The sequence below is a fragment of the Trichomycterus rosablanca genome, chromosome 26 (genome assembly GCF_030014385.1).
Source record: "Trichomycterus rosablanca isolate fTriRos1 chromosome 26, fTriRos1.hap1, whole genome shotgun sequence".
Taxonomy (NCBI): domain Eukaryota; kingdom Metazoa; phylum Chordata; class Actinopteri; order Siluriformes; family Trichomycteridae; genus Trichomycterus; species Trichomycterus rosablanca.
In genome coordinates, this window is record NC_086013.1 from 376,839 (window position 1) to 399,206 (window position 22,368).

At 46.4% G+C, this 22,368-nt stretch overlaps 2 protein-coding genes across 2 annotated transcripts; both read left to right on the forward strand.

The window, feature by feature from the left end:
- The first annotated feature begins 449 nt into the window (after positions 1-449).
- On the forward strand, positions 450-17,505 carry taf1 (TAF1 RNA polymerase II, TATA box binding protein (TBP)-associated factor). Its single transcript, XM_062988991.1, has 40 exons — positions 450-738; positions 1,302-1,416; positions 1,746-1,851; positions 2,202-2,318; positions 3,306-3,428; positions 3,924-4,162; positions 4,674-4,895; positions 5,008-5,289; positions 5,445-5,613; positions 5,801-5,908; positions 6,157-6,324; positions 6,429-6,556; positions 6,753-6,860; positions 7,151-7,324; positions 7,562-7,735; positions 7,842-7,946; positions 8,235-8,435; positions 8,563-8,704; positions 8,958-9,088; positions 9,203-9,283; positions 9,364-9,513; positions 9,672-9,791; positions 10,203-10,378; positions 10,641-10,873; positions 11,099-11,306; positions 11,542-11,707; positions 12,240-12,451; positions 12,702-12,810; positions 12,897-12,995; positions 13,102-13,279; positions 13,659-13,726; positions 13,820-13,942; positions 14,085-14,177; positions 14,270-14,354; positions 14,472-14,539; positions 14,638-14,754; positions 15,462-15,557; positions 15,690-15,879; positions 16,102-16,252; positions 16,896-17,505. Exons 2-40 carry the CDS (start codon positions 1,303-1,305, stop codon positions 17,137-17,139), a joined length of 5,778 nt encoding a protein of 1,925 aa, XP_062845061.1. The 5' UTR covers positions 450-738; position 1,302; the 3' UTR covers positions 17,140-17,505.
- Positions 17,506-20,647: 3,142 nt separating this feature from the next.
- On the forward strand, positions 20,648-21,797 carry zgc:158432 (uncharacterized protein LOC555281 homolog). Its single transcript, XM_062989214.1, has 4 exons — positions 20,648-20,696; positions 20,811-20,867; positions 21,003-21,132; positions 21,416-21,797. Exons 1-4 carry the CDS (start codon positions 20,671-20,673, stop codon positions 21,482-21,484), a joined length of 282 nt encoding a protein of 93 aa, XP_062845284.1. The 5' UTR covers positions 20,648-20,670; the 3' UTR covers positions 21,485-21,797.
- Positions 21,798-22,368: the final 571 nt, after the last annotated feature.

Sequence of the window (22,368 nt, forward strand, 5' to 3'; positions counted from 1 at the left end):
TGAAAGCTGCTGTAACACTACAAATTTCCCCCTGTGGGATAATAAAAGGCTATCTTATCTTATTATCTTATCTTATTTCCAGTAAAAGTTTAGTAAAAGGCAGTAAAAAGAAGAATCTGTGATGTCTTCATTTATGATAGTTTGTTATTATTATTGATATTATTATTGTAATGGAATACATGTCAAACAAGTAAATGTTATTTTTTTACATTGAATAAATTCGATTCTATAAATGATTTTTATGTTAATATTTTTATGTTAATATAATATATAATATATAATTTTTATGTTAATAAATGATTTGATGTTAATATAATAGATTTATTATTTGTGTTATTAAAGTTTATGTTAATAAATAATAATTGTAGTGAAATCTATCAGAATTTAGATTGTAGGCGGATACTTTTAACCGGAACTGACGACGTTATGACAACCGGAAGGTAGAAGAGTAAACAGCTCCACAGGCGGGTAGCTAACAGGCTAGCTACTCAGTTTTGTGCAGAAATGTTGTAACATTGAAAGTTTTATGATAATAACACAACATTCTAAACGTCCTTAATAGTAACTGTCACTTTCAGTTCCTGTTTAGCTTTAAGATGTATAATGTATAATAAACCGTTAGCCGCATGCTAACAGCTGATGGTTGGAGGAGTTTAGCGTGAATAGGTGCGCGCTGAGCGGTGAGAGCTCCGACTCGAGTCCGCGGCTTCGTTCCGGCCTTCTGTAAATACTGCCCAGGTAAGGCGGTTAAAACTGCTTTTATAATTAAACATAAATTTAAATGTATACAGTTATATAGTTTAATCTGATTTAATGCATTCAATTCTAAAAGACTTATTAATTGTTTCTATACATTAAGTGTGCGCTGAGCCATAATAACTATTATTATAAATAAAGCATAAATGTCTGGATTGTTAATATATATATATATAATGTAAATATTTAGCCATGATCACTCTTTAATTAAAGTAAGTTGATCATAATAAGAAACAGCAGGTTAAACACACACTGGTCCGGGTCGCTGTGTTTACATTCCTCCTGTTCATCACCTTACAGTCACGCCCCCAAGAGCCCCTCCCACAACCATTCACAAATACAAACATGACAGACTCTCCGGCTCCTGACACTAACAGTTTGTGTGCATGTGTGATACCTCCTCTGTACTGGTCACCATTAGGAGTTGATTTTGGGCTGATAAATGTGAGCTGGTCAGCTTATAACTAAAGTGCATTTAATAATGATGAGAGCTGCTGTTTCACCTGATTGTTTATTGTTCTGATTGATGTTTGGTTGCCGTCTAGGATGTCGGACTCAGACAGCGAGGAGGATCAGGACCGTCCCTTCCATCTGACGGGCTTCCTGTTCGGAAACATCAACGAGGATGGACAGCTGGAGGACGACAGTGTGTTGGACACGGTGAGAGAGACGAATACGCTGCAGTGATGAGAAAAATTAAACTATTTATATATAAGGGACTACAAAGCAGTGATGGGAATCTCTATTTACTAAATACACACACAGCACTAAGAAATGTCTGTGCTCTTATTTAGAGTAAACATTATAAACTGGTTTTTAAAGAATTTAAAGCTGAAGTTTGTGATCTTCTGGTGAAAATAAACACACACACACACACACATTTCCTGATCCGATGAATGTGTCAGATCCTGTGTTTTATTTATTTAGAATGGAATAGGGTCGCTGTGTGTGTTGGTAGGGATGCTTATGTTCATGTGTGTGTGTTTCAGGAGAGTAAGAAGCACCTGGCGGGTTTGGGTTCTCTCGGGCTGGGGGCGCTCATCACAGAGATCACCTCCACCGAGGAGGACGACGAGCAGAACACCGACGCCGACGGTGAGTGTCCAGACACATTTCAGTTTCACACCATCGTCCAGGTTTATACGAGACTACAGACGGACTAAAACATGGTACCAAGCGTGTCATAAACGCCACAAATACGTCTCGAATAAAATAATTAAATACTCAGTCAGCGCGCGTCCAGACTGTTAAACAGGTCGCTTACAACGACACACAGGTAATAAAGGTGAATCACGTCAGGCGCAGAGACAATCCACATTCTAAAGGTACAGGATTATAAACAAACAAACTGCTTGTGGTGGCACTGTGGTGAACTACTTCTCTCTGTGTGTGTGTGTGTGTGTGTGTGTGTGTGTGTGTGTGTGTGTGTGTGTGTGTGTGTGTAGGTTGGGTGAAGAGCACTGATGATGCGGTGGATTATTCAGACATCACTGAAGTTGCTGAAGATGAAACTCGTAAATGCAGACAAGCCATGAGCAGCATGCAGCCGTCACACACACACGGTACACACACACACACACACACACACACACACACACACACACACACACACACACACACACACGGTACACACACACACACACACACACACACACACACACACACACACACACACACACGGTACACACACACACACACACACACACACACACACACACGGTACACACACACACACACACACACACACACACACACGGTACACACACACACACACACACACACACACACACACACACACACACACACACACGGTACACACACACACACACACACACACACACACACGGTACACACACACACACACACACACACACACACACGGTACACACACACACACACACACACACACACACACACACACACACACACACACACGGTACACACACACACACACACACACACACACACACACACACACACGGTACACACACACACACACACACACACACACACGGTACACACACACACACACACACACACACACACACACACACACACACACACGGTACACACACACACACACACACACACACACACACACGGTACACACACACACACACACACACACACACACGGTACACACACACACACACACACACTAGATTTAAATACACACAGCTTTGTTAATCACCTGTTGTGTGTGTGTGTGTTTCTTGTGTGTGTGTGTGTGTGTGTGTGTGTGTGTGTGTGTATATGTGTTTCTCTCTCTCTCTCTGTGTGTGTGTGTGTGTGTGTGTGTGTGTGTATATGTGTTTCTCTCTCTCTCTCTCTCTGTGTGTGTGTGTGTGTGTGTGTGTGTGTATATGTGTTTCTCTCTCTCTCTCTGTGTGTGTGTGTGTGTGTGTGTGTGTGTGTGTGTGTGTGTGTGTATATGTGTTTCTCTCTCTCTCTCTCTCTGTGTGTGTGTGTGTGTGTGTGTGTGTGTGTGTATATGTGTTTCTCTCTCTCTCTCTCTCTCTGTGTGTGTGTGTGTGTGTGTGTGTGTGTAGATGACGAGGACGATTACGATGCAGACTCGGAGGACATTGATGCCAAGCTCATGCCTCCTCCTCCACCTCCCAGCCAGCCAATCCCAGCTAAGAAAGACGACCCGCCCACTCAGAGCTCCAGTGGTGAGACGTTTGCAAAAGCATCAGGGTCTGTGTGAAAAACTCCGTTGGTTGCTCCGCGTTCATCCGTCCTCCATGTTTGTAGTTCTTGGTGAGGAAAGTCGTGCTGCACTGAATGCTGGGATTGATCTTCAGCGCTGAGGAGGCGTCGGACGCTCCCTCGTTATTCAGTCAGATCATCACTCAGAATTAAGGCGCCTCAGTAGGAGCATTCTAATGGTGCTAAGAATTGAGACACGCCCTCTTCTCTGGAGTGTAGGATGATGGGAAATATGTGTAGAGAGAGAGCGCCAGGGTTTCACACAGACCCACCGTGTTTGTACTGATTATTCTTCTGTTTAGACAGGATTCGTTTATCTGTTTCCTCAGTAATAAAGAATTTATATGTAATATTACTATTATGTTATTATATTATTATTATATATCTTTTGATCAGTCTGTGAGCTTCTCGTCTGTGTGTGTGTGTGTGTGTGTGTGTGTGTGTGTGTGTGTGTGTAGTGAGTGATGAAGGAGACGGAATCATTCTACCCTCCATCATCGCTCCCTCCTCCGCCGGTGAGAAGGCCGAGTTCAGCAGCTCCTCAGACAGCGAGAGCGAATGCGATAGGCCGGCATCCATGGGAGGGGCGGGGCATCAGTCTAGTCTTACTCTCCCATTGGCTGGCATCATGCAAAAGGACGCGAGTAAATCTCTGCCGCAGGTCACAGAGCTTTTCCCCGAATTCAGACCCGGCAAGGTAAACACACACACACACTCTCTCACATTACACACTCTGAGCTCTTTATTAGGAACACCTGTACACCTCATGGTGAAATCAAGGACCCAACCTGCTCTGTTCTAACAGTCCAGGCTGGTGGACGTTTTCCTGCCACAATTTTGGCCTATTAGTACCTGGTAGATCTTCTAACGATGACTTGAAGCATGAACGTCTCAGACTGTTTACATAAACATGTTGTTCAGTGGCTCTCCCAGTCACTAGATCTGAATCCATGAAGCACCTTGGTGATGTGATAGAGCGGCAGATTGGCAGCGTGAACGCAGAGCTGATGCAGCCACGTCAACACTGACCACAATCCCAAAGGAATGTTTCCAAAACCTAGTGGAATCCAAACCATGAAGAACGGAGGATGTTGTGAGAGTGAAGTGTTACTATAGTGTTCCTAATAAAGTGCTCACACACACTCATCAGCAGACCTCTCGTGTCCCTTCTACACGTTTCATGCTGTGTGTGTGTGTGTGTGTGTTAGGTGTTGCGGTTTCTGCGGTTGTTCGGGCCGGGTAAGAACATGTCATCGGTGTGGCGCAGCGCCCGCCGGAAGAGGAAGAAGAAGCACAAGGACGCGCACTCGGACACGCCCGCTGCTGACGGCGAATCACAAGCTTCAGAAGGCGGAGCTACGAAGAAATCTGGTTGGGATTATGACTATGCCCCGCCCCCTCCACCAGAGCAATGCCTGTCTGATGATGAGGTGATACACACACACACACGCACACACACACACACACACACATCACTGAATCTACTGTCACACTTGTGTACATTTCCATCAACAAACACTCTGTCTGTGTGTGTGTGTGTAGATCTCAATGATGGCGCCGGTGGAGTGTAACAGTGTGTCGGTGGTGTGTGAGGGTGAAGGTGTGTGTGAGCTGAGGCCGCGTGTGGCAGAGTGGCGCTACGGTCCGGCTCAGCTGTGGTACGACATGTTGGGCGTGCCCGAGGACGGCTCAGGGTTCCACTACGGCCTCAGCCTGCGCCAGGACGGCACGCCAACCGACACACACCCTGAAACGCAAACCGACACGCACGACGATACTGAAAACGACACACACACCGATACGGAGCAGTGCAGCGAGCAGGAGGTCTGTATCACTCACACACACACACACAGTAAAATCTGGGACTGGACCTTCACGTCAGTGTTTACATGCTCAGCATGCTAGCTGTTCATACACACTCGGACTGATGTATATATGTGTGTGTGTGTGTGTGTGTGTGTGTGTGTGTGTGTGTGCAGCTGGAGGACGAGCTCTTCCTGATGGTTACCCAGCTACAGTGGGAGGATGACATTATCTGGAACGGAGAAGACGTGAAACACAAGGGCACTAAGACCCAGCGGGCGAGTCTGGCAGGGTGGCTTCCCTCTAGCATGACCCGCAACGCCAACGCCTACAACGCCCAGCAGGGTATGCACACACACACACACACACACACACACACACACACACACACACACACACAGAGCAGTGTAAGTGTTCTATTGGCCAGATACATGGATTAGCACAGTATGTTTCTTCATTTAGCTGGAATGTTTGATTAGTGTGTGTGTGTGTGTGTGTGTGTGTGTGTGTGTGTGTGTGTGTGTGTGTGCAGGTCTGAATCGCAGTAATTCCCAGCTGGTTCCTCCGACTCCACCACCAATGCCCAAAGCACCATCTATTACTGGGTCCAAACGAGACAAACACGGTCAAGACCACCTGGGTAAGGACACACACACACACACACACACACACACACACACACACACACACACACACACACACACACACACACCACCCAGTCCCAGTGCATTTCCCAGTCCTAACCATGCTGGGGGGAGGCTTGGTGGATAGCACTCTCACCTCAGGGCAGAAAGGTCCTGGGAATGCAGCTCTCTCAAAGCAGATATATCTCGTGTGTGTGTGTGTGTGTGTGTGTGTGTGTGTGTGTGTGTGTGTGTGTGTGTGTAGTTTCCTATGAAGGCGATTCTCCCTGGTACTCCATATTCCCCATCGATAATGATGAGCTGGTGTATGGGCGATGGGAGGACCACATTATTTGGGATGATCAGAACATGGACCGTCTCCTGACTCCTCCGGTCCTCACTCTGGACCCCAACGACGAGAACATCATACTGGGTAACCTTTCACCTTTCATCTTTCTTTAATGACGTCTCTTTGTTCCGCGCATTATCTCACGTGTGTGTGTGTGTGTGTGTGTGTGTGTGTGTGTGCGCGTGCAGAGATCCCTAGTGAGAAGGAAGAGAGAACGTCTCACTCTCCGTCCAAGGATAACAAGAAGGAGTCGTCCCTGAAAAAGAGCCGAATTCTGCTCGGCAAGACGGGCGTCATCAAAGACGAACCACAGCAGGTAACAAAACCGCGCTCTGTTCACTACATAGTGCACACTCGTCTCAGGGGTTACTGTGTCCTGTACACTATCAGGACACAAGTATCGGGACACGTCCCAAACCCCACAGTAGTGTTTGAGTGTGTGTAACGTGTTGTTTTCCTCATTGTGTATTGTGTGTGTGTGTGTGTGTGTGTGTGTGTTCGTCTGACTGTAGAACATGTCTCAGCCGGAAGTCAAGGACCCGTGGAATCTGTCCAACGATGAGTTCTACTACCCCAAACAGCAGGGGCTGAGGGGCACCTTCGGTGGCAACATCATCCAGGTGGGCAGCACATATTCGTATTCTGGAGGGTGGGTGTGGTGTAACATGTGGACAGTGTGGAGTGCATTACGTTTTTGAATCTGATTCGCCTCGTGTGAGCAGTTCAGGCTGCTGCTGCTGCTGGTGTAATAGTGTGATTGTGTTCCTGGCACACCTTTATATCAGACCGGGTTGCTGAACATGTGCTTCCCTTCATCTTAAAATGGATTAACCAGCATGATGATGCATCACGTCACAAGTGTAGCGCAAGGCTTCATGTCCTCTCTCTCTCTCTCTCTCTCTCTCTGCAGCACTCTATTCCAGCGCTGGAGCTGAGGCAGCCGTTCTTCCCCACACACATGGGTCCGATGAAGCTGCGTCAGTTCCATCGTCCCTCCCTCAAGAAGTACTCGTTCGGTCATCTGTCTCAACCTGGACCCCATCCAGTCCAGCCGCTCCTCAAGCAAATCAAGAAGAAAGCCAAGGTAATCACCCACCTCCCTACACCCCACCCAGACGTCTGAGGGGTTCCTGTGGTATCTGGTACCAGGACGTTCCCAGCAGCACCAGCATGGGCACTCTGACTGAGCTGTGACTCCGCCCAACTGCTCAGTTCATCAGAAAAATAATCAATTACTGGGTCTCTAATTCAAAACAATCACTCTATAATAAAGAATGTGGTGCATGTGTGTGTGTGTGTGTGTGTGTGTGTGTGTGTGTAGACGAGGGAGCAGGAGCGACAGGCTTCAGGAGGAGGCGATATGTTCTTCATGCGCACCAATCAGGATCTTACGGGCAAAGACGGAGACCTGATCCTGGCAGAGTACAGCGAGGAGTACCCGCCACTCATGATGCAGGTCGGCATGGCAACCAAGGTCAAAAACTACTACAAGAGGGTGAGTATTCCCATCAGTGCGTCTGATCAGATCCAGACCGACACCTGAGCTGATAAAACAGTGTGTATCACTATGCGTGTGTGTGTGTGTGTGTGTGTGTGTGCAGAAACCTGGTAAAGATCCCGGTGCTCCAGATTATAAATACGGAGAGAACGTTTACTGCCATACTTCACCTTTCCTCGGATCCCTACATCCCGGTCAGCTGCTGCAGGTAACACACACACACACACACACACACACACACACACACACCAGTCTGTCTGTTGATGTGCTATTATTTAGACTCAGACTGTCACTTTACACTAAAAGAATCAAACGCTGCAGGATCACAGGGCTCACTGTCCAAATCAAGCAAGCTTCACACGGCCGTGGGTTCAGAGACTGCTGTGTCCCAAATCAGCAACAACAATTCTGTACCTACTGTAAAGCGTGATGGTGATAGTGGACTGAAACCTATGTATTAGAAAACCCCAAAACTGTGTGTGTGTGTGTGTGTTAGGCGTTCGAGAACAACCTGTTCCGAGCTCCCATCTACCTGCACAAGATGCCGCAGACGGATTTCCTGATCATCCGGACGCGGCAGTGTTACTTCATACGGGAGGTGCTGGATATATTCTCGGTGGGACAGGAGTGCCCGCTCTACGAAGTGCCAGGGCCCAACTCTAAACGTGCCAACACACACATCCGGGACTTCCTACAGGTAGCGGCTCTGAGCTTCTCATGTGAATGTGTCCTAACTCCTCATTACTACTGTAGCTCTAATGCTTCAGTGTGTGTGTGTGTGTGTGTGTGTGTGTGTCTCTGTGTGTGTGTGTGTGTGTGTGTAGGTGTTTATCTATCGGCTGTTCTGGAAGAGTAAGGACCGACCCAGGAGAATTCGGATGGAGGACATAAAGAAGGCGTTTCCCTCTCACTCCGAGAGCAGCATCCGCAAACGCCTCAAACTGTGTGCTGACTTCAAACGTACAGGTACACACACACACACACACACACACACACACACACACACACACACACACACACACACACACTGAGATTCCACATGAGTCAAATCTACACCAGGGCAGAATTTTAGTTCATAATATACGTGACCAAAAGTTTATGGACACCTGACCGTAAGCTTGATGGACGCCCCACCCCGTCTAATGGAGACCCCACCTGATTATAGGAGCTTGTCCTTCACCCTCTCTCTGTTCCTCTTCCTCACTCTCCTCATCTTCAGGAATGGATTCTAACTGGTGGGTGCTGAAGCCCGACTTTCGGCTTCCTACGGAGGAGGAGATCAGAGCCATGGTTTCACCAGAACAGTGCTGCTCCTACTACAGCATGCTGGTAGCTGAACAGAGACTCAAGGTACACACACACACACACACACACACTTATACACGCCCCAAAACACCAGTTCTTTTTTATGAGAAATTTACCCTTTAATGTGTGTGTGTGTGTGTGTGTGTGTGTTTGTTTTAGGATGCAGGTTATGGAGAGAAGTCGTTCTTCGCTCCAGAAGAAGAGAATGAGGAAGACTTCCAGATGAAGATCGATGATGAGGTCAATACCACGTGTTTATCGTGTGTGTGTGTGTGTGTGTGTGTGTGAACAGTTCTAACCCTGTGCTACACTGTGTGTAGGTGCGCACCGCTCCGTGGAACACCACCCGGGCCTTTATTGCAGCCATGAAGGGGAAGTGTCTGCTGGAGGTGTCAGGTGTGGCCGATCCCACCGGCTGTGGAGAGGGATTCAGCTACGTCAAAGTACCAAACAAACCCACCCAGCAGAAGGTAACACACACACACACACACACACACACACACACACACATACATACACTAGGTCATCCTCATACTTTGTGGTAGTGTTTTCAGCTCTGGACCCACCTGGACTCCTGATCAGATACTGACTGTGTGTGTGTGTGTGTGTGTGTGTGTGTGTGTATCAGGATGAGCGTGAGCCTCAGCCTGTTAAGAAGACAGTGACGGGTACAGACGCTGATCTGCGACGTCTCTCGCTGAAAAACGCCAAACAGCTGCTGCGCAAGTTCGGCGTTCCAGAGGAGGAGGCGAGTTATCACTGATCAATAAACAGATCACAGATTATTTCAGAGGTTTATCTTAGCACTGTAACCTCAAAGCAAGAAGGTCCTGGGTTCCATTCCAAGGTGGAGCGGTCCAGGTCTATTCTGCGTGTTCTCCCTGTGTCTGTGTGGGTTTCCTCCGGGTGCTCCAGTTTCCTCCCACAGTACAGATATGTGTAAGTGAGGTGAACTGGGGATACAAAATTGTTCATGACTGGGTTTGATCTTAAAATCTCAAGGGCCCAACCGTGGCAACCTGGCAGTGGTGGGGCTTGAACCAGCGACCTTTTGATTACTAGTCCAGTACCGTAACTCATCTTCTACTGCTCTTCTTCTCATACATTATCTTAAGAGAGTGCTGTGTGTGTGTGTGTGTGTGTGTGTGTGTGTGCGCAGATTAAGAAGCTGTCCCGTTGGGAGGTGATCGATGTGGTGCGCACCATGTCTACAGAACAGGCGCGTTCAGGAGAGACTCCGATGAGTAAATTTGCCCGAGGGTCGCGGTTCTCCGTCGCGGAGCATCAGGAGCGCTACAAGGAGGAGTGTCAGCGCATCTTCGACCTGCAGAACAAGTGAGAGTCTGTGTGTGTGTGTGTGTGTGTGTGTGTGTGTGTGTGTGTGTGTGTGTGTGTCGGAGGGTATTCCTCATAACTGCTGCAGTTACGCCTTCTGCTGGCTGAATGATAGCACTGCACAGAGATGGAGGATGATGGAGATCGGTGCGTGACTCCATATGAACCCGTCTGATCTAAATCAGACTTACCTCTGCACCCCCCTCACTTCTCTGCACCACCCCTAACCCCCCCCCCCCCCCCGTGTGTGTGTGTGTGTCAGGGTGCTGGAGAGTACGGAGGTGTTGTCCACAGATACGGACAGCAGCTCGGCCGAGGACAGCGACTTCGAGGAGATGGGCAAGAACATCGAGAACATGCTGCAGAACAAGAAGACCAGTTCTCAGCTGAGCCGTGAGAGAGAGGAGGAGGAGAGGAAGGAGCTGCAGCGCATGCTGATGGGTGACGAGGCGGGCGATCGCGACAAGAGCCGGAAGGATCGACGGAAAGCTTTCTGTAAGATCCACCACAAACACAAGAACATTTTAATCCTCATAACACCAGAGGTTTCCTAAAGCTGCCTGCACCAAGATCCAAGCACCAGTCCTGACACAGCTGCTCCAGGTGTTTCAGGTGTTTCCTAGTCGCTGTATGGTAGCTGTGGCATTCAGGTGGTTGCTAGGTTGTTGCTGTGGTTTTGTGATATGGTGTAAGACTTTGTGTGTGTGTGTGTGTGTGTAGCGAGCGCTCAGTCCACCAGCTCATACAAAGACGACGACGCCTCCTCAGTAACGAGTCTGAACTCGTCGGCGTGTGGCAGGCGGCTGAAAATTTACCGCACGTTCCGCGACGAGGACGGTAAAGATTACGTGCGCTGTGAGACCGTCCGCAAACCCACCGTCATCGATGCTTACCTGCGCATCCGCAGCACCAAGGACGAGGACTTCATGTAAGTGTGTGTGAGTGTGTGTGTGTGTGTGTGTGAGTGCTAATGTCATTGATGGTAATTTTAATGAGTGAATTTAGTGATGAGTACATGCGTGTGTGTTATGATACTGTATAGTTGTGCATTGTTGTGTTTTGTATTTATGAAACACAATTGAGCTCTAATAAGTTAAAACAGCACAGTTTCCTAAAATCACTTCATTAACTGTGTGTGTGTGTGTGTGTGTGTGTGTGTGCAGTCGTAAGTTTGCTCTGTTTGATGAGCAGCACAGGGAGGAGATGCGTAAGGAGCGCAGGCGCATACAGGAGCAGCTGCGCAGGTTAAAGCGCAACCAGGAAAAGGACCGCTTCAAGGGTCCGCCCGAGAAACGTCCCAAAAAAGCCAAGGAGAGGCCAGATCTGAAGGTGCCGCACACACACACACACACACAACCTCACACACAACCTCACACAGACAACCTTAGAAAAAGTTATATATAACACATCACCTGAACATGGGTGACACTGTCCACAGTCAACCGAGCTTTACACTGCCATGGGGTCATGGGCTATCATGCAAGAAAGGAGCTCGTCATGCCTAATCATGAACATACATTTGGAAAAGCATTCACATTGTTGCTGTATTTAATACATCTGGCACTATTAAAGAACGGCCGCTCACCAGCCTTCAGCGTGGTTAGTGTGATAGCGCAGGTGGTTGCTAGGATGTTGCTGTATGGTTGCCATGTGGTTCCTAATGTTTGCTATGGTATCCCAAGGTGGTTGCTATGGGCAGAAGGGGGGGGCACTAAGTTCTATTCGTTTACAGGTGTTTTGTGAGTGAATATTTAGGGAACTCCTGTATTATCAGGCATGTCGTGTCGCCCCCTGGTGTTCTGTTACAGTAAAACGTTTCATTAAAACTCACAGCGATGGTCGTTGCTCTTCCCGTGTGCAGCTGAAATGTGGAGCGTGTGGCGAGATCGGTCACATGAGGACCAACAAGTTCTGCCCGCTGTACTACCAGACGAACGCCCCGCCCACCAACCCGGTCGCCATGACGGAGGAGCAGGAGGAGGAGCTGGAGAAGACGGTCATCCATAACGATAACGAGGAGCTCATTAAAGTGGAGGGAACCAAAATAGTGCTGGGCAAACAGCTCATCGAGAGGTAGCGCTCACACACACACACACACACACACACACAGCGGTAATGCTGGGTATTTTCTGTGTATGGTCATGATATTATAATCAGGCATGGTGTTTCAGTGGTGCAGCAGACTGTGTTGGTGCTGCTGTAGACGATGGTAGTCAGATTATTAACTGATCGTGTTTTTTGGTGAAGTGACGAGGCTGGACCCGTTCCTGTGTGTTTAATAAGCGTGTAATAACTGCGTAATGTGTGTGTGTGTGTGTGTTAGTGCGGATGAGGTGAGGAGAAAGTCTCTTGTGCTGAAATTTCCTAAACAGCAGCTTCCTCCTAAAAAGAAGAGACGCGTCGGCAGCACCGTCCACTGCGACTACCTGAACGTAAGTGTGTGTGTGAGTGTGTGTGTACTGGGCTGTTAATAAAACCTAATAATCTGTTCCTGATTCGTCTCGTTCTTGCCCCGTAGCGTCCTCATAAATCCATCCATCGCAGGAGAACCGACCCCATGGTCACTCTGTCGTCCGTACTGGAGAGCGTCATTAACGACATGAGGGATCATCCTAACGTACGCCACGCACCGCTTCTGTCTTTAGCTTCTTATCAGGTGTTTATGAAGGAAATGAACGTGTGTGTGTGTGTGTGTGTGTGTGTGTGTGTGTGTGTGTGCGCAGACGTACCCGTTCCACACTCCGGTGAATGGGAAGGTGGTGAAGGATTATTATAAGATCATCACCAGGCCGATGGACCTCCAGGCGCTGCGTGAGAACGTCAGGAAGCGCCTGTACCCCTCACGAGAGGAATTCCGGGAGAGCGTCGAGCTCATCGTCAAGAACAGCGGCACATACAACGGTACACACACACACACACACAACATGATGATAGTGATGTGTACTGGGGGGGGGGGGCATCATGTGCTTGTTGGTTGATATCAAGGGTGTAATCACAATGTATATTAATATTTTGATATGTGCATAATGCCCCCCTCCATTCGTTTGATCTATTAAGTTCTCTGTTCTGACCTCTGGGTGTCGCTGTTCTGATCTACATTAGAACACAGTAAATACATACGAACGAAGCTTGTGTGGTTTGGGACATAGAAGATAAGATCTCCCTGTGTCGGTGCTCTTCTGGGTTCTAATGGATAGAGTTTAATCCCCCAGGTGCACACACAGGTACACATCATGTTTAATATATGGGTTCTTATTTTCTGTGTGTGTGTGTGTGTTAGGAGCCAAGCACCCTCTGACGCAGGTGGCTCAGGCCATGCTGGACCTGTGTGATGAAAAACTGAAGGAGGTAAGAAAAGAAAGTAAAAATACAATTCCTGTCCTGTGTGTGTGTTTATCCTGTAATGCAAATGTGTGTGTGTGTGTGTGTGTGTGTGTGTAGAAAGAGGAGCGTCTGGTTCGTTTGGAGAAGGCTATAAACCCCTTGCTGGATGATGATGATCAGGTGGCCTTCTCCTTTATCCTGGATAACATCGTCACTCAGAAGATGATGGCTGTTCCTGAGGTGAGTGACCACTTTATGCCCCGCCCCCTCACCTGCACACGGGAGCATCTGATTGGCTGAAACCCAGTTAGCGCTTTGTTCTTGTGAACGGAGCAGAGCAGCGTGGTTCTCTCTCACCTCGTCTCTCTCTCTCTCTCTGCAGTCCTGGCCGTTCCACCATCCCGTCAACAAGAAGTTCGTTCCTGATTATTATAAAGTCATCACCAACCCCATGGACCTGGAGTCGCTCCGCAAGGTACCTGCCTCCACCCACATGCCTGCAACGTACCAGGCTTCATTCATCTAACCAGGGTTCTTATTGTGCGTGTGTGTGTGTGTGTTTACCAGAACATCTCCAAGCACAAGTACCAGAATCGGGAGGTGTTCCTGGCAGACGTTAGTCTGATCCACACCAACAGTGTCAAGTACAACGGTGAGAAAAACACCACACACACACACACACACACACACACACACAGCGGTCTATTACACTCCTTTATTTATATTTTATTTAGCCGAGTGTTTGTAACGTGTGTTTCCGTCTCTACAGGTTCTGACAGCACCTACACTAAAACTGCTCTGGAGATTGTGAGTGTGTGTAAGCAGACTCTAGCAGAGGTATGGGAGATGGTTATGTTTAAAACTAGCTTCTGCTTCGACATCTCGGCATCGTGTAACAGAACAAACCTGTGTGTGTGTGTGTGTGTGTGTGACAGTATGATGAACACTTGACTCAGTTGGAGAAGGATATCTGTACCGCTAAAGAAGCTGCTCTCGATGCTGCTGATCTCGACAGTCTGGACCCACTAACACCCGGACCGTACACACCTCAGGTACACACACTCACACACACACACGTGCTCATGTCCCTCCTGAGTGGGTGGGATGATGATCTCCAGTTGCTCTCTCTGTTTGCTGTAGATGTTTCCTCTCCTCTCGTCTCTGTGTTTATATTCTGCACCTCCGGTTCACCTTTATTTCCCCTCGCTGATCCTCTTTATCTTTACCTTTAATATCTTATATTTTTATTTACTTATCGAACATTTTCTTCTACTTTTTAATCCCTGAATCTGTTTAGCGTGCTGGGTTTTATCAGGTTCTTCCTCTTGCTCTGTTCTTCTCTGTCTGATGTGTGTGTGTGTGACTCTGCAGGGCGATGTTAGCCTGTTAGCTGAGGCTACGCTAGTTCCTCCTGCTTCTCAGAAACGAGGGGGGCAGGTACTCCTCTCTCCTTCCTCTGATCCATCGTCTGTCCTGCCCTCCATTCCTCCCACCATAATCTACCTGTACCTCCACCTAAACCTGCACCATCACACTGATACAGCATCCTCCTGCTCTCACTGCTCATGCTCAGAGGGTGTAGGAATACCCTACACCTCCCCAAAATCCTTCTGCACCCCCTGCCCTCTGTGTGTGTGTGTGTGTGTGTGTGTGTGTGTGTGTGTGTGTGTGTGTGTGTGTGTGTGTGTGTGTGTGTGTGTGTGTTGTAACCCCCTCGGTGCTGCTGCTCTCTCACACACTGTGGTAATGTGTGTTTCAGGGTCGCGGGCGTGGTCGATTGGGAGAGGAGGAGTCTGATGTCGATATCGAAGGATTTGAAGAGGACGATGATGGCAAACCTAAAACACCTGCACCGGTAACACACACACACACACACACACACACACACACACACACTCACAGGTGTGAACTGGGCTTTAGGGTGTGTATATACACCATTAGTTACACCATTTGGGTTGTTGTGTGTGTGTGTGTGTGTGTGTGTAAGGCTGAGGAGAGAGATCTGGACGATGATGACGAGGATGATGATGAGCTCCGGGTTCCTCTGGAGGAAGAGGAGGAAGAGGATGACGATGAAGGGTCACGGCAGGTGCAGTCCAGCATTCTCTATCAGGACCTGCTGATGTCAGACGGAGAGGACGAGGGCACCGACGAGGAGGGCGACAACCCGTTCTCCTGTAAGATACACACACACACACACACACACTTAATCTGTATAAAGGTGTAATTATACAAGTGTCGTTTGTTTGTAAATTGGGGCGTCAGGGACAGTTGAAGCGTTCTGAGGAGCTGATCAGGTAGGTACAGGGTGAACTAGTACAAGGAAGTAGAACTGAAAGTGCAGGCTGGGTGTTTTATATACGTGACTGATGATTGGCTGTGTGTGCTGCTCATCACAGCGATCCACCTATCAGAGAGCGGCAGTGACAGCGATCGCGAGACGCCGCATCAGGACTCCAGTCGTATGGGCATGGAGCACGAGGAGAGCATGATGTCATACGAGGGGGAGGGGCCTGACGAGGACACACACATGGAGGACAGCAACGTCAGGTCAGAACACGCACACACACACACACACACACACACACACACACTACTACTACTGACACAGCAGCCAATCCACCTTTTGCATGTTTAGAAGGTGGAAAATTTTAATTAGGGACTGGGAGAACATGCAAAACTCCTCAGTGGTTGTGACTGGAGGCGAGGACGAACCCAGGACCGAAGGACACCTACTGTAAAGTGCAAAAGTTTTCAGACCCGTTGACTTTTGATGTTGAATGAATATAGTGTAAGTCAGGGAGGTAAGAAAGAACCCAAAAATCTGCTATAAAAAAGTTCCTGTGCAGAGATGGAGGAACCTGATGGATGGACAACCATCTCTGCAGCCTCCATATATCAGGCCTTTATAGCAGAAGGGCAGGACCTAAACCCTGTCTAACATCTGAGGAGGGGAGCTCACAGATGCTTCATGTCCAGTCTAATGCAGCTTAAGAGGATCTGCCATGAAGAATGGGATAAACTGCCTAAATCCAGGTCTTTAAAGCTTGTGGAGATGCAGCTAAGAAGACCAGCAGCTGTAATTACTGCCGAAGGTTTAAGGGTGATTAGGTGTAGATCGATGGTAAAAGTGGTAATCACTTTGTGTAGTCACTCGTTATGATATTAATCAGTCTCTCTCTCTCTCTCTCAGTTATGGCAGCTATGATGAAGGAGACAGCCGACTCCAGGGGCGGAGCTTCAGTCCAGACGGGGAGGGGCTGGGGCTGGAGCAGGGGGAGGGGCTTGGCGATGGCGTCAGCGATGAAGAGGAGGAAGAGGACGAGGAACAGAGGCGAGGACCGAGCGTGCTCACTAGAGTCCAGCTCAGCGAGGACGAGGACAGCGAGGACTTTCAGTCCATCGAGGGAGACAGTGACGTCGACTCTGATAACTAACTCTCACTCGCGTGCTAAAGTTTGTGCACCCCTGGTTTCACTTGATGTCTTGTTGATTTTTCTATCAGGAAGTAACAACACAAACTTTTATCTGCTGAATTTAATGATTCTTTAAAAAAAAAAAACTTGAATAAAACAAGAATTGTATCTGGAGGGTGTGTTTACTTATTCTTGTATAGAAAATAAAGACGTGTAGTTAGAGCAGGGGTGTCCAAACACCCTCACGCTCTCCTGTGGGTTCGTTCTGAAGTTTGTATAATATAAATCATGTTTCATTTGTCACGTTAAGCTTTTATTATTTTTATTATTTGAAATGTTATTCTGATGTGAGCTGTGGATCATAATAAAGACTTTTTTTTAATATCAGTCGTGTTTTAATGCTCCAAATGCTTCTGCTTCGTGTAAAAATCCAAAGTGAGTTTGAACTGGGCGTGTCTCGGCTGAGCACCCAGTAGAACCAGAACATTTATACTGAATTACACAGTTCACACCTGATCCAGACAGTGCAAACCCACCTTCACCCTGACCTCCCATCACACCGCTGCCCCTCTGCTCATCATCTGGCTTGAGGTTCACTGCTGGGTGCAGGAATTAGTAAGTAGGGTGACCATGGAACACATGGAACAGTGGGTATCAGGTGTGGGATGTGTGCAGTCATGTTCACAAACATTAAATCATTCAGAGTGAGCAACACGTGCTTACAATCACAGGCTGTGTCCAAATCCACGAACCCTTAGTATACGATAAATACATCATTAATAGTACTAATTATACACAATATTAAATGTGGTAGTGTTTAGTATGGCGGGGTGTCACAAGCCGAAAAACACGGATCACAGAGAAAAATAATAATAATAAAATAAACTTGTACACAAACACCCACCTAGGAATTTAACCCAGGACCTACTTGCTGTGAGGCAACAGTGCTACCCACCGAGCCACCACACCGCCCAGTCTACGTGGTATAGCAGAGTTTAGTATGGTAGCTTAGTATTGAGTGTGTAGCATGATACTACTTGTTATGAACTTATTAGCTATTTGCTAAAGTCACCTGTATTAAACTCTTAATTATTATTCAGTATTTAGTTACAGTAAACAGAGGAATGAGAATGTAAAAAAAAATCTGATTAAAATAAAAATACTGAAATCTCACTCATTTATAACTAGAGTGCTAAAGCTAGTTTATTAGCAATGAGCTTGCTACCTCACCATTACTAATTCTATGCAGCTTCAAAGAAATGTGCATTATGGGTACTGTAGTTTCTGTTATTGTGATATGAACTTTGATAATTGAGCTCCTTCCTTATCTGTTTTATGACTGTACAGGCTGTGTGTGTGTGTGTGTGTGTGTGTGTGTGTTTATAAGCCATAAATGCTGGTTTTGCTCAAAGGCCGTTCTGGTTGTACTGGAGTTGTAAGCGTTCTGTGTTAGCGTGCGTGTGTGTTGTACAGAACACAGAAGATGAAGGCTGTTTTTTGTGTGTGTGTTGCTGCGATGGTTCTCTTCAGTGCTAATGGACAGTCTGATGCTGACCGTAAGTGTGTGTGTGTTCTGTTGTGAGGACTGGGACGGTGTGTTTATGGGTACAGTGCTCAGGTGTTAGCATTCAGGCCTGTAGTTTTCTAGCTGAGCCCCGGGTTTGTACTGCAGGTCAGTTGGAACTGTATTTGGGAGGATAAGAGGGAGACGGAGGTGACGCAGAGCTGGGGGTGAAAATATAAAGAGATTGTTTATATAAAGTTGATTTTATTCTCTATATTAGTATCGTTATAATCAGATCATTGTGAAAGCAGCTGTAATTACTGATGTTCCTTCTTTCATCAGGTTGTACATCAGAAACAGGTGGTGTTATTAAATCTGACATTAATCACATCAATAAAAATCCATTTAAATTATCTAGTTTGTTAGTCCATGACTTATTTGCCTTTAATAATAATAATAATTTGTTTTTAATATGCTCTGTGTGTGTGTGTGTGTGTGTGTGTGTTACAGTGCTGCTGTGTGACTTTGTCCCGGACCTTAGGCCCTGCATAAAGGAGGATTTTAACTGCAGTCTAGAAGTCAGTCAGTGTTACTGCAAGTCTCAGATTCCCTTCTGCAGGTCATAAATAATCAATAATCACTGACCCTGATGAACTGATGAGGCGTTGATGACAGTCTCATGCTGTAATGAAATAAACATGATGATTGTGTGGCTTCATACTGCAGGTGTAAAAATTACAACGATGAGTTTTATTTGGGGAAGGACTGCTCTCAGAAGTGGACGGTGCTGACCTTTGCTCTTGTCGCCTCTCTGCCTGGAGCCGGACTCGCCCTGGTGATCGGCATCATCGTCGGCATCGCATCGTGTACCTGCTGCCGGTCCAGCAAGAATCCGCCAACACGGTAAGAATCCAGGACCATCAGAACCATGTTCAACCTGAGACCTGATCAGAGTACATTCCAGAACATCCATCAATAATCTAATGATCAGCATGTGTGTGTGTGTGTGTGTGTGTGTGTGTGTGTGTGTGTGTGTGTGTTAGGCAGGAGAACAAAGTGGCGACTGTTCCAGAGGAGGATCCGTTTCCTGGAGTAGTTTTTGCATCCGACTTGAACGTAAGTGCTGGGAATTGTACCCACACTGCATCAACGTTTCCTTTCACACCTACTCCCATCATCATACAGGAATCCATATCAGTTTATACTCTGAACATGATCTATACTGGTAATTACATAGATCTTTTTATTATTGTTCTATAAGGGTGTTTATTGTGGGTGTACAGGAAAGTTCTGAGATAATAAATCTATAATCATTAACAGACCTAATCAGGATACAGACAGATGGAGATGATAGGTTTATTATTTATTTTACTGTAGAATCTATATGAATAATAAACTCATCTTCATTTTTCTCTTTTCTCTGTGCATTGTTACAGTCTCGTCCTAACGTCGCTCCCCCCGGTCCGAGACAGCCGCAGGTAGGGGTTCCAATGACAACCACATCGTCAAGGCCGTACAGGTGAGTCCTGAATGCTCTGAACTTTGGAAGCAAAATGATGTGATTATTATTTTAATACCAGCGACTGATAATCAACATTATTCATGTCTGGTGACGTGACCTCCTGATTTCTTATTACCGAGTATGACTAAGTACAGCTGATGACTTCTCTGTGTCCATAAAAACAGTTCTAGATTGACTGTACATATGAGCCTGGAAAGTCCAGGAAGCTCTGTACAGATATTAGTTTAGAATGTCACAAGTTTATACCATAAAGCAAGCACAAGTGTTAGGTAAGTGTAAGGTAGTGGTAGTAGTAGTACTAGTTAGTAATGGTATTGTTAAGATGTATTTATAGTGTTGGTAATGTAGTTGACAGGTAAGTGGTGTTATCTCTTCTCTTTATACCCTTTTGTGTGTGTTTAGTTTATTACTCGTTACTTCCTCCTGTACAGAGACCACAGTGTGTGTGTGTGTGTGTGTGTGTGTAGTGTTTTTTACTGTGTTCTTTGTGTGCAGTGTTTCAAATAACACACCTGACAGACCCCCCATGGGAGGCTCTCAACTACCTTACAGGTACCCCCCCCCCCCCACACACACACCCACCCTTCACACACACACAATTTCTGTACTTGATTTATATTAAATGAATAAATCATTTATTTTATATTGTAATGTGTGTGTGTGCAGTGTTTCAAATAGCACATCTGAAAGACCCCAGATGGGAAGCTCTCAACTACCTTACAGGTACCTACCATACACACACACACATACACACACACACCCGGCAGTATGGTGACTTTTATTTCTGTACTTGGTTTATAGTAAATAAATGAATGAGATATAAATTATATATATTGTAACGTGTGTGTGTGTGTGTAGTTACTCAGCAGGTCCAGGTCAGGTTCTCCGTAACCCCTACGCTAAGTCCAGGAACCCGTATGAGGAACGCAGCGCACCTCCTGAACCGTACTACCAACCACAATCCTCACCTCGACCCTATGAGGACCAGGTGAGTTTTATCCCCCCCCCCCAGGCTAGCTACATTTACACTATATAACCAGCACAATATACATGGTGCTGGACTACAGATACAGTTTGTGTTTGTGCTTGTGCTTTTTACTATTCACAGCTGTATAGTTCACTCCAGCAGGTCAGCATGTGAGGCCGAACCAAGAGCACCTACTCACACACTATAACAAACTTAACAAAAACCACAGTGCTTTCTGTTTTATCTTGAATTCCTCTAATAATGAGGATAATTATTAACTTTGTGTTAATGTGCTCTTTTTTAGAGAGCTGCTCCATCATCTAGACCCACATATTCTGCATTTCCTCGAGCTCAGATCAGTCGTGGGTACTAGAACAGATCTCAAATCTTCATGCTGCATTTTATGGATTTGAATTTGTAATCTGCATCCGCTTGCTAAAATTATAAATAAATAAATATAAATGAGGCTTAACAGTGTTAGTACTATAAATATAATCAGTACAGCAGCTTCCACCACGATTCTGGATCTCTGAGACTGTAGAGAACCACACAGGGGGGGCTGCAGACAGTCAGCTCCGCTTTGTTTATTATCGTTTGTTTGCTTTTGCACTCTGGATGAACGACTGACACCAGCCAGCAGGTACAGAGGAGCCCGAGACTTGTGTCGATTTATTATGTTTATGTTTTTAATCACGTTAAATTTAAATAAAATGTGAGATTAATAAAAAGCTTCAGATTTCTCTTTAATGTTCAATGCGCTTCAGAACAGTTATTTTTATTTTATTTTGAGTAGAAACCGAAGCGCTCATCATCACTTCTCTTCTCTGCACCATGTGGAAAATGTAAATATAAATATAAACGTTTCTTCTAATAAATTCTAAACAAATAATATGGACACAACTGTGTACTAAAGCAGGGTTTTATAAAGAAATGGGTTGCAGAGAAAAAAAATACTAACAATTAAATAAACTTGTACTTGAACGCCCCCCTGTGGAGGCTTTATGTTACATCTTTTATGAAGAGAGTAAGATGACTTGTTTGTGTTTCCTGGGTCGTGTAAAAAATCCTGGACAAAATGGGAGTCGCTGAAAAGAAGTTTGAAAAACCCCTGATCTAAAGGGCTTCCTGTCCATAGGTGACTTGTTTTAGCTCTCCAGTCATGATCCTGATCCTAATCCTGAAGCATAGACTGCAAGACTGCACTACATGACTACACACCACACCAGACGATTAGATTTCTAAACGTCCTGTCCCATT